At 45.0% G+C, this 14,516-nt stretch overlaps 1 protein-coding gene across 1 annotated transcript in view; it reads right to left on the bottom strand.

Annotated features, from left to right (window-relative positions):
* Positions 1-1,660: 1,660 nt before the first annotated feature.
* The window catches only part of cps1 (carbamoyl-phosphate synthase 1, mitochondrial), an 81,607-nt gene continuing 68,751 nt past the window's right edge, over positions 1,661-14,516 (bottom strand). The window contains exons 33-38 of the mRNA XM_083638429.1: positions 12,322-12,396; positions 12,103-12,201; positions 6,573-6,632; positions 6,183-6,295; positions 4,706-4,835; positions 1,661-4,063 (exon numbers count right to left, since the gene is read on the bottom strand). Of these exons, the coding sequence (XP_083494555.1) occupies positions 3,905-4,063; positions 4,706-4,835; positions 6,183-6,295; positions 6,573-6,632; positions 12,103-12,201; positions 12,322-12,396 (636 nt within the window). The 3' untranslated portion in view covers positions 1,661-3,904. The remainder of the gene's footprint in view (positions 4,064-4,705; positions 4,836-6,182; positions 6,296-6,572; positions 6,633-12,102; positions 12,202-12,321; positions 12,397-14,516) is intronic.

The following is a 14,516-nucleotide window of genomic DNA, read 5'->3' as shown; positions in this document are numbered from 1 at the left end:
GCAGTCGACAGTGTTTTCTCACTGCCAGTAGTTACCCCGCTAGCCGGGCGCTTCTCGCTCATACTGAGCATTAGCGCCCGGCGACCCACGACGCAGAAACTTGAAGTGAAGACGCTATCCGATGCCCAACATCCTCTTCTTTTAAATAAATATAGTTGCCGCTTCCAAATAGTTGCATAAAATCCACTTTTCTGTCTTTGAAAACCCCAAAATCATTCATCTGGAGCAACCCGGAAATACAACTCACTGTGATGATTTTTGGTTTTTCAAAGACAGAAAAGTGGATTTTGACCACCAAAATCTAATCAGTTCATCCTTGAGTCCAAGTGGACGTTTGAGCCAAATTTGAAGAAATTCCCTCAAAGTGTTCCGAGATATCGCCTTAATGAACATGGGACGGACATAAGGACAACCCAAAAACTGTTGCCGGTGGAGGCATAAAAAGAACGCCTTATATCTGACTGACAAAGCAAGGCAGAATGAAGATATTACTCTGATCTCTTTCTATCTCTCTCACACACCTCTCTATCTATCCAGGGCAAAACTGACCAAGCATTTTGAAACTCTGCCCTATTAAGGTAAGGTGGTCTTTGATGAAGTCTTCTTGTTCCGAGCAGAGAATAATTGTGTGCTTTTGTGGATGTAGACATACTGTACAAGCTCCACTAACAGAAACAGTGGGCAGGCCAGTAAGTTAAAGGACCACATTGCTGTAGTAGATGGAAATGAACAATGTTTCACGTCTCCCATCTGAGTTTCTGCCAGCAGATTAAAGGTGAGTTCTCGGTCCAGGCAACACAAAGGAAGGTAACAATTCTTCATTTCCACTAGACGTAATGATACAAAGCAGTTTGAAAATTAGCTGAGTGATCTTTTAAGATTACTCCATGCTGTTGAAGTCAGATCTGGCAGTTTCAGAGGGTTGTGCTTTCACGAGGGTTTTAAATGCATCTTGCTGGCATTGATATTATGTACTGATAGCTATTGTTCCACAACTATTGCAACATAATCAGTGTATAAACTGCTGCGAAAACAATTTAAGTCAGTACTTAATTCCTCTCGTACCAAACAGTTATATTGCTTTTTAACAATACACCATCTCACCTTCGAGTGCAGTTGTACTGTGCCTTAATAGGCTGATTCTAGCAGAGACTGTTGGCGTGGGAGGAAAAACACCTGCTTTTTAACCTATTTGCAACACAAACACAGCTTAACACAGACAGACAGGCGCGCGCGAGAAGACTTCATATTAAAGTGGATTTTTTTTTTTTTTACCTTTATTTATACAGGGGGAGTCTCACTGAGAGCAATGCTCTCTTTTTCAGGAGTGCCCTGTTCACATTCACACACACACATTCATACCTGGAAGCTGACCTGTACAACCACAGTCTGATCTGCTGGCCACTGATCAGCTCCACTGGAGCAGTTGGGGTTAAGGGCCTTGCTCAAGGGCACCTCAGTGGTGGTAATGAGAGAGGGGCAAGCGCTGCCTTTTCACTTTCCCCACCCAGATTTATCCTGCCGGTCCCGGGGATTGAACCGACGACCTTCCTGTCACAAGCTCGCTTCTCTAACCATTGGGCCACCACTGCCCCAGTGGATTTGGAGCTAATAAACATTGTGGGACCAAAAAAAGAAACAGAAATTCAAGAGTTCTGAATACTTTATATCTGGTTTGTATGCAGGAAGAGTACAATGTTTAAATGCAGAGCATGTGCAGACACAGTTTTTAACATATATACACATAGAAATCTAAAAAAATATGAACACATCAATTTCAACCTTGGATTAGGTTTTAAGGCTAGAGCTCTCTCTTTGGAAAACAGCAGTTCCTTGCATCTACGTGATAACTTACGTACAGTTGCTTATGAGACACACTTACAGTCCTGTACATTCTGTATACAGGCGATTTCAGTTGGGTCCACCACACTGTCTTTAGTCTGAAACCACAATGCATGTATGAGGCGGAGTGAGTAAAAGACTGACCTTTGACCCAGACCATTATTGTTAAAACGAGCTCAGTGGGAGGCGGGCGTGGGGAGGCTTCATCGCTAGAGACCAATAAAACCGAGGCACAGAAATGTTCCAAGTTGTCTGAAAAATAGGGCCACGGGTCATCAATAAGAGAGAAAATACAACGGCGCTGGCCCTGTAACAATGTGATGCATCAATAGATTGCAAACAAGAAAACAAAGAAGACACGCCGCCCTTAGGGATCTACTTTCATGGGAAAGCAGGGCAAGCATCATTTCCCCAGATGCGTCGACATCCAGCCTCCATAACCTGTGTTGAAAGAAAGTCGTATAATTCCTTGAAGCCTGGTATCAATCAGAGTGTTTTGTCCCCGGTCAGGCTGCAACTACTGTCACTAGCCACTTTCAGACATGAACTCTGGGTCAGCTCAGGGTTGCTTGCCCTGAGCATGACCCGGGCGATACGTGAAGTGTCCCCTTTCAGACATGAGGCATGTTGCTTTCACACATGTGGAGCACCTCCGGGTGTAGAGAGGGGGCGGGGGTGGGGGGAGGAGCACCTCCGGGTGTAGAGAGGGGGCGGGGTGGGGGGAATTGGGGCATGACGACACAACGGGGCATTGTGAAAACTGACCACACAGCTGCACTTCATGCAGCATAGGGTAGAGCCTCAATGGCACAGTGTCTGATAACAAGTTGTAAAAAATACATAATGGGCGATAACTGCTCGCTAACTTTCGTGCATATAATAATTTGCGCATAACATAAGTAATTAATTAAATGACTACAACTTACGCCCAGATGCATTAATTTCCTCAAGTCTCAAGTGCTGCAAAGAAAACGGGTCTTTTTATAAGGTTTTGTTCTGTAATGCAACCATCTGTTTCACTCTGATGTGGCGAGAGTTCAGTCCTAAAATGCATCAATCAAGCTAAAAATATACATAATACAGGAAGGTAGACTTTTTACCTTCAAAATAAAAGCAATTATTTATTACTTGGTAAACAAAAAACGGAACAGTTGACTCACTACGTGTTAAAATTGACTTTTCGAAGGCAGCATTTCCAGTTTTTCTCTGTTCTGTATCTTTCGGATCACACACACAAAAACATTACACGTGCATTTACTTTATTACTAGACACTGCTTGGATTTGGTGTTGACATTTTGCGGTTCTGCTGCACGTGTATCGTTCACAAACGCTGTGTATAATAAACGTGAAATGAAAGGCATGAACGCAACCAGATCCAGATATCCTACCTAACAATGTCCAATACTTTCCAAAAATGCTATATTTCGAAGCTGGTGTGTGCTGTGCGAAGCTTTGCAGAAATAGATCAAACCCAGCGTTTCAATCAAGCAACACGTAGCCTGTTGGCTGACACACGGAGAAGCTCCACCTTCATTTGGAAAAACTGAAACTGCGTGATGTTTGCTCACTCGCTCATTCACATCGACTATTTATATAATAATAATCTGTCATGCTGCCTGTCTCTCTCTCTCTGGCTCCGCTGCCTCCTCCCACTCACTTAGCTCAGCTACGTTCAGCACTCTGGAGGGGAGGGGGACTGACTCGCCCGATACTAGGCTACGATGTGGTATCAGAGGCGGTCGTAGGAGGGTCTCGGGAGCGCACATCGCTCTCCAAATTGTGTTCATACATACACCGCCACCCGGGTCCCCTCAAGGTAACTGCAGAGTTCCAAGGCATGTCTGAAAGGGGCTAGCTCGACATCACCCTGACATCACAGGACAGGAAGGAGACAGGTGGTGCGAGTTGTCAAAATTATTTAGGAACCACGTGTCGTAACTGTATATGCTTGCATCTAATACTGCTGCTTCTCCTGCTGTTGAAATCACACTGGTTGAACCAGTACTTACAAGGCACCACAGAGTCACTTTGGATGATTCAGCCTCTCGAAACTCTAAAGCCCTACTCTTTTTTTCTTTGGCAACATGAAGCATCTTGCAAGCCGAGTGTCCTCTGCTGGTCGGCCGCTCGCTGTTGGCTTTCTTTCTGGCGGTAATGGAAGAGGCTGCTGGCGTCGAGCTCCCCGGCGTAGCCGATGGCCTCCGCGAACAGCTTCACCACCTGGGTCATACAGGCAAACCATTCCCATGCACACAACAAATACCATTATATATGAAATATGCATTTTTTTCAATAACTCTTTTGGAATTTTGACTCATCTAATCTGATGTTTATGCTTTTTATGCATTTTTTTCCCTCATCATTTGGTACACTTCACCACTAGTGAAGATACAATAGTATTGTTGATTGGACAAGCATGACTTGAAAGGTTGGACATTACCCCCATTGAAGAATGAATATAGTTATGCATGTCTGAACTAGTAGGGGAATGCTTGATTTCTCTTGCCTGACAAAGCCTTTTAAGCAGCCACGTCTTTATTTCTCTTTAAATACTCCACCTCTATCTCATCAGCTCTTATTCTTAGCTTCTTTTCCAAGCACCTGCTCTTACAAAAAAGGGGTCGGGGGTGTGCAGGAAAACCCTGGGAAGTGAAACCTGTTGCGCACTGTACCTCGCTCTAGATAAGAGCATCTACTAAATGCCTAACATGTCAAATGGACTTGCATGTGAATTGAAGCAAACCTCATGCAAAGCTCTTGACTAAGTTGACTACTATTCTAATACCAATACTACTACCAGGTCTAATAGTAATCATCCCTCCAAACTGATCTGCAGTCATTGGTAGTGTGACAGTTCCTGACCTGAAAGTTTGTGATGAGGGCGACGCCGTGGTCCACAGCCATTCTACGGATGAGGAAGTTATCCTTTAGGTGGCGCGTGTTGTTGTTGGGCAGGTTAACCACCAGGTCAATGTGGCCCTCGTTAATCAGTCTGAACACACACACACGCGCGCACACACACACACACACACACACACACACACAGTTATCATAAAATCATGGGATCAAAGCAATATCACTAAAGACATCCAATATTTCACAGCGGCAGAGGCATTTGAGAGCGACTATAGAGCGAAATGCAGGGAGCGGAAAGGAAATCCATAAATGGTCGGAGCCAATGGCAGAGCTTACAGGGAGCGGAAAGGGATTTTCTTCACCAATGGCAGAGCTTAGACCCGCAGCTTGCTTCCAAGCAGTCAAACTACCGCTGAGGTGACCTTGAACAAGGCCCTTCACTCCAACCGCTCCAATGGAGCCTCTCAGTGGCCAGCAGATCAGACTGTGGTTGTACTGGGCACCTTGCAGGTATGAATGTGTGTGTGGATGTGAAAAAGAGAGCATTGCTCTCAGTGAGACTTCTCTGAATAAATCAATAAATAATAGTGCCTTTCGCTGTCATTGGCTGTAGCATGTTGATAGCTGACCCGACACGACCAGACATTTAGCCTGCTTGATATATTTTGGGCGTCTGTGAGGCATTGGCGAGCTCTTGGACTGTGTCTTTGAACGCTTCGCTTCACACAGCAATCGAGTGACGATTTGCAAGAGCCAAGCCAATGCCCATTTGCCACTGATCTGTGGGCTTTTGTCGTCAAGTGGAAAATCAGGGCTTGTGTGGTGTAGTTTGAACTGGGCATAACAAACAGTCCGTGGCATCGGGCTGAATGCTAAGACAAACATACAGGACAGACAACAGTGACAACAAAGGTGCTGCTAAATCCTCTGTAAACAATTGTCCAATCTCCATGCCTCCTGATGCCAGCGCTCTGTGTGTATTGTCTTAAGAGTGGGTTTATTATGGCATTCCCTTTGCAACCTCCTCGTCACCAAATCATTCCCAAGCACATGGTCCAGATGGCTTTATTCTTAGCAAGATCATGACTTGTTTGTGGAATCATGTGAACATTGCAGTCGCTTCCAGCAGGCCTGCTGCCATTATTCTGCATGGCTACAACTTTTGAAGGTTGTACCTCTGATAATTGAACAAGCTCCTGACTAAAGCAAAACTGACTCGTGGAATAGTGTCAAGTTTGGAGCAGGACTAAATCTGTTTTTCACTTGATGTTCTATCAGCTACAGTTACATCGAAACGGTCCTTGATTTACTAATGATAGAGCATATTCATCTATCTTTCCTTTATCATTGGCTAGAGCCTAATTAAGTGCAAAACAGCTAAAATGTCCCTGCGGCTTTCCCACCATTTTCATGTGGACTGTTTTTGAATCCAATGATTAAAAAAAACCTTCCGATTCAACCTTGAAAATGAAAACCTCCCCACCTGTTAATACAGGACAAACTGGTGTCTTCCTCCTTCTGGGTGGGCCAGGCTACTGGAGTGGCGGGCACATCATTGGCAGACAGCCAGGCAGAGGTGGCCTCAGTAGCATAGAGCTGCAGAACAGAAGGCAAGGGTTAAGAGGAGTTTCCCTTAAGCATCATCACCATGTACAGTACAGTATGTGACAGCAACACTTAGGGAAATCAAGGATACTGTGCTTAATTAATGAATTAATGTAAGGGCAGTAGGATGATGACCAGAATGGAAAGGAAGCTTCATCAACCACATTTCACTCAATTGCTTTAGAGCCAATCAAGTATGACTTTTGTGTTGCTTGTGAATGAGGAACCAAGGCTGTGGTGTTCCAAAAAGTAAGGTTTCACTCCTCACCTTGAAGCCCTCCTCTTTCAGTTGGTGCGCTGTGGCCAGGAAGTTGGGTCGAAACGATTCCTGTAGGGGAGGGAAGGAGACAAAGAAAGTGAATGACATCCCGTGCTACCGCAGGCTCGATCGGGCCGTCCATGCAGGCACAATTGGCCGTGTCTGCGAGTGAATAGGGTGATCCTCCCACACGCTATGTCCATGTATCGGAGGAAGCATGCGAGCGTCTAAAACCCTCCCCAGATCAACAGAGGTGCTGGAGCAACGACATAACATGACAGATTGGGAGATCTGAAAACATAAACATAACGAGAGGAAGTGTTTTCCTGTGGCATTCCCTGTTCATCCCAAATGGTCCAGAGCAGCAGGAGATACAGTCCATCACCTACAGTACTGCCCATTAGTGCACGTTCCCTCTTGGATACCTCAGCAGCCGTCAGACATGCACAGCACCTTCAGCGTGGCCGCCAGTAATCGCGGCTGTGGATGCGTGGTGGTTCTCCAGCTGCGTCAGGCCTCTGTGACTAATGGATATTTCACGTCGTCGTGCCGTACAGTACCTGTACCTGCGGCACAGATTAGAAAACGTCGTCGCAGTAATAACACCTGGTTGACCCTGGTGTAATATTGTGGATCCACAGCAGCGCTGGAAGTGATGGATGAGAAAACGGTCAACCCCACACACAACCCCCGTGAATAGAGAAGACGCGTAGGTGTTCAGGGGTTGACATTATAAAGAAAAGAGGTCGAGTTCCACTTGGTGATTTGCTCTTGGTTTGACAACATAATGCAGTGCTGCTGTGTAAGGTATAGCTGAGAGGAATGTGCAGAAAAGGTTTGATTGTGGAGGTCCTACCCTCCCATCACACTTCCCATACTGCAGCAACCTGTTGGCTCACTGTTGTCCAAAGAGTCTTTGTTCTTCTGCATCTGTGATGGACTTTGAGTCCTTGGGTAATGTAGGGCAGGGGGTGAGTCCTGCAGTTTCATTTCTCGCCAAAGCAACACAGTTGAGATGTTGTAAAAAATAAAACAAAAAAGCAGGACAATTTTCAAATTCAACCAAATCTCATCTTGAGTGTCCTATTTCAATAGAGTGCTATCCGAATAGCAGGATTTTTTAAATACATTTCTGACACCAGACTTAATTTCTGACACCAGCTTCAAATGAGCCACTTAATGGATTCAATCTACAGTAGCATACTGAAACACTCCTTTGTGAGTGTTTGTTGCCTGTTTGCAACTGATTGCACTCAAACTGTGCACCCTTCAGCTCAGTAAACAATTGCTTGCTGAAATTACTGCTGTCTAACACAAACCATTCGCTATGAATCTGAGAAATGATTACGCACTCAGTCAGGACTGAGTTTGCAGGACGCAAATTGGAATGTGACCAGAACTTACTGGAGGAAGTCAAATTGATAAAAAGCTTTCTTTATGTACCGTAATGTTGTTGCTTTTCATATACATATTTTGCTTTCAGGCTGGTAATATAAATTGCCTTCTTTATATACAGTATGATAGTAGCCTTCATGATGGTATATGTACCAGCACTCCTGTCTATGCTTTCAAAACAAGCTGGGGATTTCATCCTTATCAGGTAACGTGACCATAAACTCATACAGCATCTTCATCTTCATGATGAATCTCATATACTTGTGGTCTTCTCCAGGGGTAGAGGTGTAAAGCCCCACACTGACTTCTAGTCCCATCATGTTTATGCTGAAGCATGATGGCACTATTATGGTTTTGCATGGACTATCCAAGTTAGATGCCTAGCCATTGCAAGAGCATAACTTTGGTTTGAGAAGTGGGGGGGGGGGGGGGGTACACAATAACTCCCCCATGGGAAAGTAAAAATTGCGGGGAGACTTAAACCATTGACCATTCGGGAATTGATGGAGGGCAGGAAACCCTCCAAAATACATTAAGACACCAAGACCTTGAGGAACACCATACAAAGAGTCATGCTGTGATTTGGTATCAAAGAATTGCATTTCTCTGCGATTGGGTGGTGAGCAATTCTGTTCTGGAAATTGCTCAGAAACCCCCTTATTGTCAATATACCTAGGAAAGCCATACACACCCCGAATGCCCTACATTACATTACATTACATTTACATTACGTCATTTGGCAGACGCTTTTATCCAAAGCGACTTACAATAACACATTTTTGTCAGCAATAGAGCAATCAACTATGCAACACAGTCTATGACAACTACAACATCTGAAGGAATAATGGTAAAGTTAAGTTAGCAATTTTTTTTTTTTTTTTTTAGAGAGAGTGGTTGTAGTTTCACAAGGCTGTGATTATCCTAGAGGTCACAACAGCTCATTTTATACAGTAAGGTCAAGTTTAAAAAGAAAATCTCACTATAATGAAATGGCTACTAAGGGGACTTACATCATCACACATGAATACAATTGGGCTCTTTGAATCCACAAGAGTCTCAGCTTTCCAGTCATACCCAATTTTATGCAATTCCAAGACTGTTTAGGGAGTCCAGTATGCAGAAATATTCAAATAGAATAGGCGAAAATAACATGTATACTGCATGCAAAAACTGCATTTTATTTATTTGTTATGTTTTTGTTTTTGTTTTTGCATGAGATTAGTATAAAGTGGGCCTGTCTGTAAAGACGAGATTTGTGGGTACCCATAGAACCCATTCTTATTCAGATATCTTGAGGTGAGAGGTCAAGGCCCCCTTTGAAAATGTCCATGCCCGTTTTTCCCTCCCCAAAATGTATCCTAAATTTGGAGCATTATTAGCCCCCATTGCCGACAGGCTAGCATGACTTGGTAACAATGGATGCTTTAGGTCTTCTAGTTTCATAGGATACCAGGATCTTCACTCTAGCTTTAGAAATAAACCCACTACAGCCTCTGAAAGACAGTAATGTCGGCCCACATCCACGATTTTGGCAGTAAAAAAGTGGGGGGTACAAAATCTGGATTTTGAAAAGAGGGGGGGGGGGGCATGTCCCCCCCTGTCTGGACATGCCTGCCCCTGTCTCTATGGAAATTTCGCCCTTGAGCCATTGCACATGGTCGATAAACTCCTGGATGAGTGAGACACTGCTTGATTCCCCCGGGGAATCGAGCAGATCCCCTCATCCAACAGCCTTCTCTACTCTGTTTGGGTTGTGCCAATTTGAAAGACAACCTCCACTTCAATGCACTGCTGCTCTTTAAAAAGACGCCCTCAAGTCGGTTTGGGCTCTACCAATTTTAAAGGGACAAAGTCATCCAAAGGGCCTTGCCGACTTGAGGATGTTGGCCCTTCTATCACAGTTAACGTTTATTAGGGGTATTCTGCTTATGCCATTGCACATAACTGTGAAGGCCTGGCTAGTATGTGACACACAATGTTTTGCCATACAGCCGCCAGTTGTACACATCACAAGAGGACAGCCAGTGCAGCGTACGGATGCCTTTGGACCTGGCACTGGTTTGTCCTCTAATGGTCATCGGAGCATTTGAGCAGAGATGAGCGCCTTGAAATTGTGCTGATGGCTCACGGCGTCGTGCAGCTCTCTGAGCTCTGCTCAGCCTCTGCTTCCCCTCTCCGTTTGTTCCGCTCAGCCCTATGACTCATCTTCTGTACAAAGCGTACTCTGAGTTCACTCCATCCTCTCCCAAAAGTCAAATCTCACCCTTATCATTTGGCAAAACTTTTCTCACTGTACTGTACAGTATGTCTGCAGATCCTATGTGGAAAGGCTGGTAAGGACATTATAGAGTGTGTTAAGAGGATCATGCTGCAGTGAGTTTATGCAACGTTGATGATTCCAGCTGTCATTGTCCGCACGGAGCACTCGTTCATTGCTGTTTACGAGAAAGTTTTTCGCTTCATCACTAAGTGAGCGAGGAGAGTCCACCCAACAGCAAAATGAAGGCAAATTCACAGCATTCCACTTCCGAGGATGAGACACTCATCTCTCTTCTCATCTCTGTTGCAGCTCCCAATTGTGATTTAGGCTGATGATGGGTGTGTTTTGAAAATGTTTTTAGTATTTTGAGGCACCTGTCTGAACATAAAAAGTTTCTTTTTAACTCATTGAGTGCCAATGACGACAGCTGTCGTCAATTCAAATACTGACGTAGAGTGCCAAAGACGACGATTGTCGTCAATTGCGTTTTTTGACGGTGGGACGTGGATCAATCCCTGATACATCTCTGGTACAACTATTGTAGCTATTGGAGGTCTATAACCTATTTTACAGAACCCTTAGGTGGCGACAGTGCTCTCCAGGTTAACAGAAAGGCAGAGAAAAACAGAATAAGTCGTTGGGGAAACGGAAATCGCATCGCATCCGTATGCATCGATATGCATGAAGCGTTTTAACGTTAGATGCGCCTGCAGCAGCCAATCTGCTCCCACAATTGAGCTCCTCCATGCCCGCTGCGACAGCCCATTCGCATGATCAGCCGTGGAGTTGTTTATTATTCTCAACTGGAAGCATAGGAGCCGGTGACAAACACACGCGGAAACGCTGTAAAAAAGCTGGATGTCGCGCATATATATGGTCGCGCACCCTTCACAGTGCAGAGCAAACTCAGCAGAGAGCCACCTCCCATAAGGAGGAGTGTGCAGTTGAGGCGAGGCGGGGCGGGGCGGGGGGGGGGGGGGGGGGGGGGGGGCACGCAGAGCAGCACACAACACTGACCCAGACAGACCCAGGCAGCAGGACAGGGTTGGCAAACGCAAGCCAGAATATCCGATGCCCACCAGCAGCAAAGACCAGCAAGAAGCTGCAACCAGCAGCGCACGCAGGGGCCAGCGCTGCTGGTTGCAGCTAAAAATATTATTCTGCCAAACAAAATTACCTGGCCTTCACTGTTTTATTGAAGGAAATTATTTTTGAGGTGTGACTACATCAGAAAATTAGCTTCAGAGTCAGTGATGTGTTTGAAATGTTTAATTTCACAAAAGGGCCATTATCTCAGCTTCTAGAAAAAAACTGCTCTTTTTTGTTAAATCAAGCTATCTTCTCCGGCTGATAACGAAAGAACGGAAAATGATATCAATAAACCTGTTTTTGCTGATGATAGAAAAGAGTCTCATCGTTCTTTTTGCGTGTTCATTGTTTACATAGTAATATCACACAATATTCTGTGGGCCTTGAGAAATCACTGAAAAAAGCTCTGAAACTCTGGCACTGGGAGCGTCCGTTCTCCAAAAGTGGCTGGCACTCAATGAGTTAAGCATCTTTAGATTCATAAACATTTTCATGGTTTTTCCTGTTTCAGACTTTGAAATCTTCTAAAGTGATACAGTAAAAATGCTTTATTTTGGGTTAGTGTGTGTTGTCAGGAATTTTTTTTCTTGCAACCTAAAATCAAAGAATAAAGTAATGTCCCTCACAATTTAGTGGAATGTTTTAATTGATAAAGCTAAAGAGCTTAAACTCTTTGGGCTTTTAATCTTATAAATGTGAGCCATACAGTATCTATAATTCTCTGTTGTTAAAAGGCACACAGCAGCAGTGTGTTGACAGCTCCCCCCCCCCCCTCCCCACACACACAACTCTTACCTGAATCCCAATGAGGATGCCCTTCTGTGGCAGCTTGAAGCCAGTCGAGAGCATGGCCTTCAGGAAGGCTGAATATATGTTTGGTCCAAAACAGGCTACCTGTGAGGAACACACACACACACACACACACACACACACACACACACACACACCACCTTGAGCTTCTAAATGGGGTGGGATCAAAAGAAAAGATGGGTTGTATGGCACCAAGGATCTTACCTCTCCGGTGGAGGCCATCTCACAGCGAAGCACGGGGTCTGCATCCCTCAGCCGCGGCCAGGAGAACATGGGGGCCTGGCGGAAAGGGGAGGGGAGGGATGGCTTCATTTCTACACGCTCAAACTATACCTGCTTTGTATAATGTCACTTTTTAGCTACCACCACTCACTCTTGCCTGTCAGTTGGCAGGCTCGGTCTGTCAGTCCCAAAAAGTGCAAAAAAACGTTTCTGACGTTTCTCAGGCAGCCAAATGGGTGCTTGAGCTCGCTTTGCAGGGCGTCACAGGTCCTAAGTGTGGGGCTGGCAAACTAGGCTTTTATGTGGTTTCACAGAGCCAAATGGGCCACAGCTTAGCACAAATGACATGCTTGTTTCCTCTCTATTTTGCCATTACTTACAGTGCTCTCAAGATCCTGCATCCTGCTTTTCTACCAAAAAGGTGTATCATCATTGGCTGCTGTTTGATTACAAATACCTGTTGACTGACCATGAAGACCTGTTGTTTGTCCACCATGACGGCTTTGTGGTGGTCTGATGAAAAACTAGGAAGCAGTCGGCGATCAATAAAGGACCTGAATCATTTCCCATGTGGGTGCTATCGGTCGTGCCTTATTCCAAAAGTGAGTAATTTCCACCTCGAGAGGGATTTAATGACAACGCTGCCACCTAGGGGCACAGTAAAGAGTGCATTCCCTTTCAAACCTGACAGGTGCGGTGAGCCTGTGGCAGTTACACATGCTTGCTGGAATATGGAAAAATAAATAGCAAATTACGTCTGTTTAATGATGAATAAAGGCTCATTAGAAACCTAGAATTAGAGGTTTTGTTTCCAGATATTATTCATTAATTCACTGCAGGCAAACTACCTTTTTTATTTCCATTAGGAAACTTTCAGTGCGACTTCAGAGACAGAGAAATAGATCTATGGTACAGACGGACTAAGACGGATCAACTGAACATGTAGCTACTTGCACTGCGGGCCACCAATCCGTCCATCTGAGGAGGAGAGAAGATAAGAGAGAAAGTGGCCCGAGTAAGAGAACAGCAGGGCACACCAGGAGAGGACGAGAGGAGAGGAGAACAAAACAAATAAGAAAACAAACTAGAAAGGTGCATTTTCTGGAGAAAATGCATGTGATTGCTGAGAGTGCAAAGTCTGCAAACTGTCCCTCACTCTCTGGTTTCCCTCTTTCTTATCCTATGGCTGTTATCTATGTCACATATTTCTGTCTGTTTCCACTCTCTGCATTGCTGTCTCCATCTCCTGGGATAGGTAACTGAAGCCAAGTGTCATGTTAAAACTGTAGGAAATGTGGCAGTTTAAAACACGTCTGTGAAGGAGCTATAATGAATCATGAAACTAATGATCAAATGTGAATCTAGTGAGAATAAAGAGAATTAGCAAAAATACAGAGGATGAGAGAGACAAAGGCCTTTCCCCCAAGGCTATCAGTGTGCATCCAGAACAGTGGATTTATACACATACGCCTGAGGGGGAGAGAAGGAGAGGGGGGGAGAAAGAGAGAGGTAGAGAGAAGGAGAGAGAGAGGTGGAGAGAGGGAAGTAGAAAGGTAAGATGAGAGGACAAGAGAGGCAGGAGAAGAGAGGACAACCGATGAACTGCATGGAGAGGGATGGAGAGATGACAAAGAAGGAGTGGAGAGGAGAACGAATGGAATTAAAGGAGAGGAGCGGAGAAGAGAGAGCGAGAGGAGAGTGAAGGAGAGGACAGCAGCTCGTCCTTATTGTATTAGAGACATATTAATAGTGGTGGGGCCCGCTGCCCCAGTGTGGGAAACCATTCTTATTCCTCCAATTAGAAGCAGACACCCCCTTGAGGAAGGGAGGTGGTGGTTCAGAATTGTGTGGCAGAGTGTGACTGCCACACACACACACACACACACACACACACACACACACACACACACACACACACACAGGTGAGGGCCGCTGGGAGGGATTCATCCTTGAAGCGGGCTATCTAATCAGCTCTGAATGTAATGTTAGCATGCTAATGTAAGGGGGAGATCTGAATACAGAGAGGAAGCCGACATCGCTTATCATGGCTTTGTTCATAGAGACCACTGAGATATATGAATGGAGAGAGTGTCCCTATCTCCTCCCTGTATGCTCTATTGAAGCCAAAATCCTGTGAAAATCAGTGAACCAGAGTCTGCGCAGTAGCTCCGTTGATT

The sequence above is a fragment of the Poromitra crassiceps genome (assembly GCF_964638095.1).
Source record: "Poromitra crassiceps genome assembly, chromosome: 6".
NCBI classification, from domain to species: Eukaryota; Metazoa; Chordata; class Actinopteri; order Beryciformes; family Melamphaidae; genus Poromitra; species Poromitra crassiceps.
The sequence above is the reverse complement of the archived record's forward strand: the minus strand, read 5'-3'. Positions and strand labels throughout refer to the sequence as shown.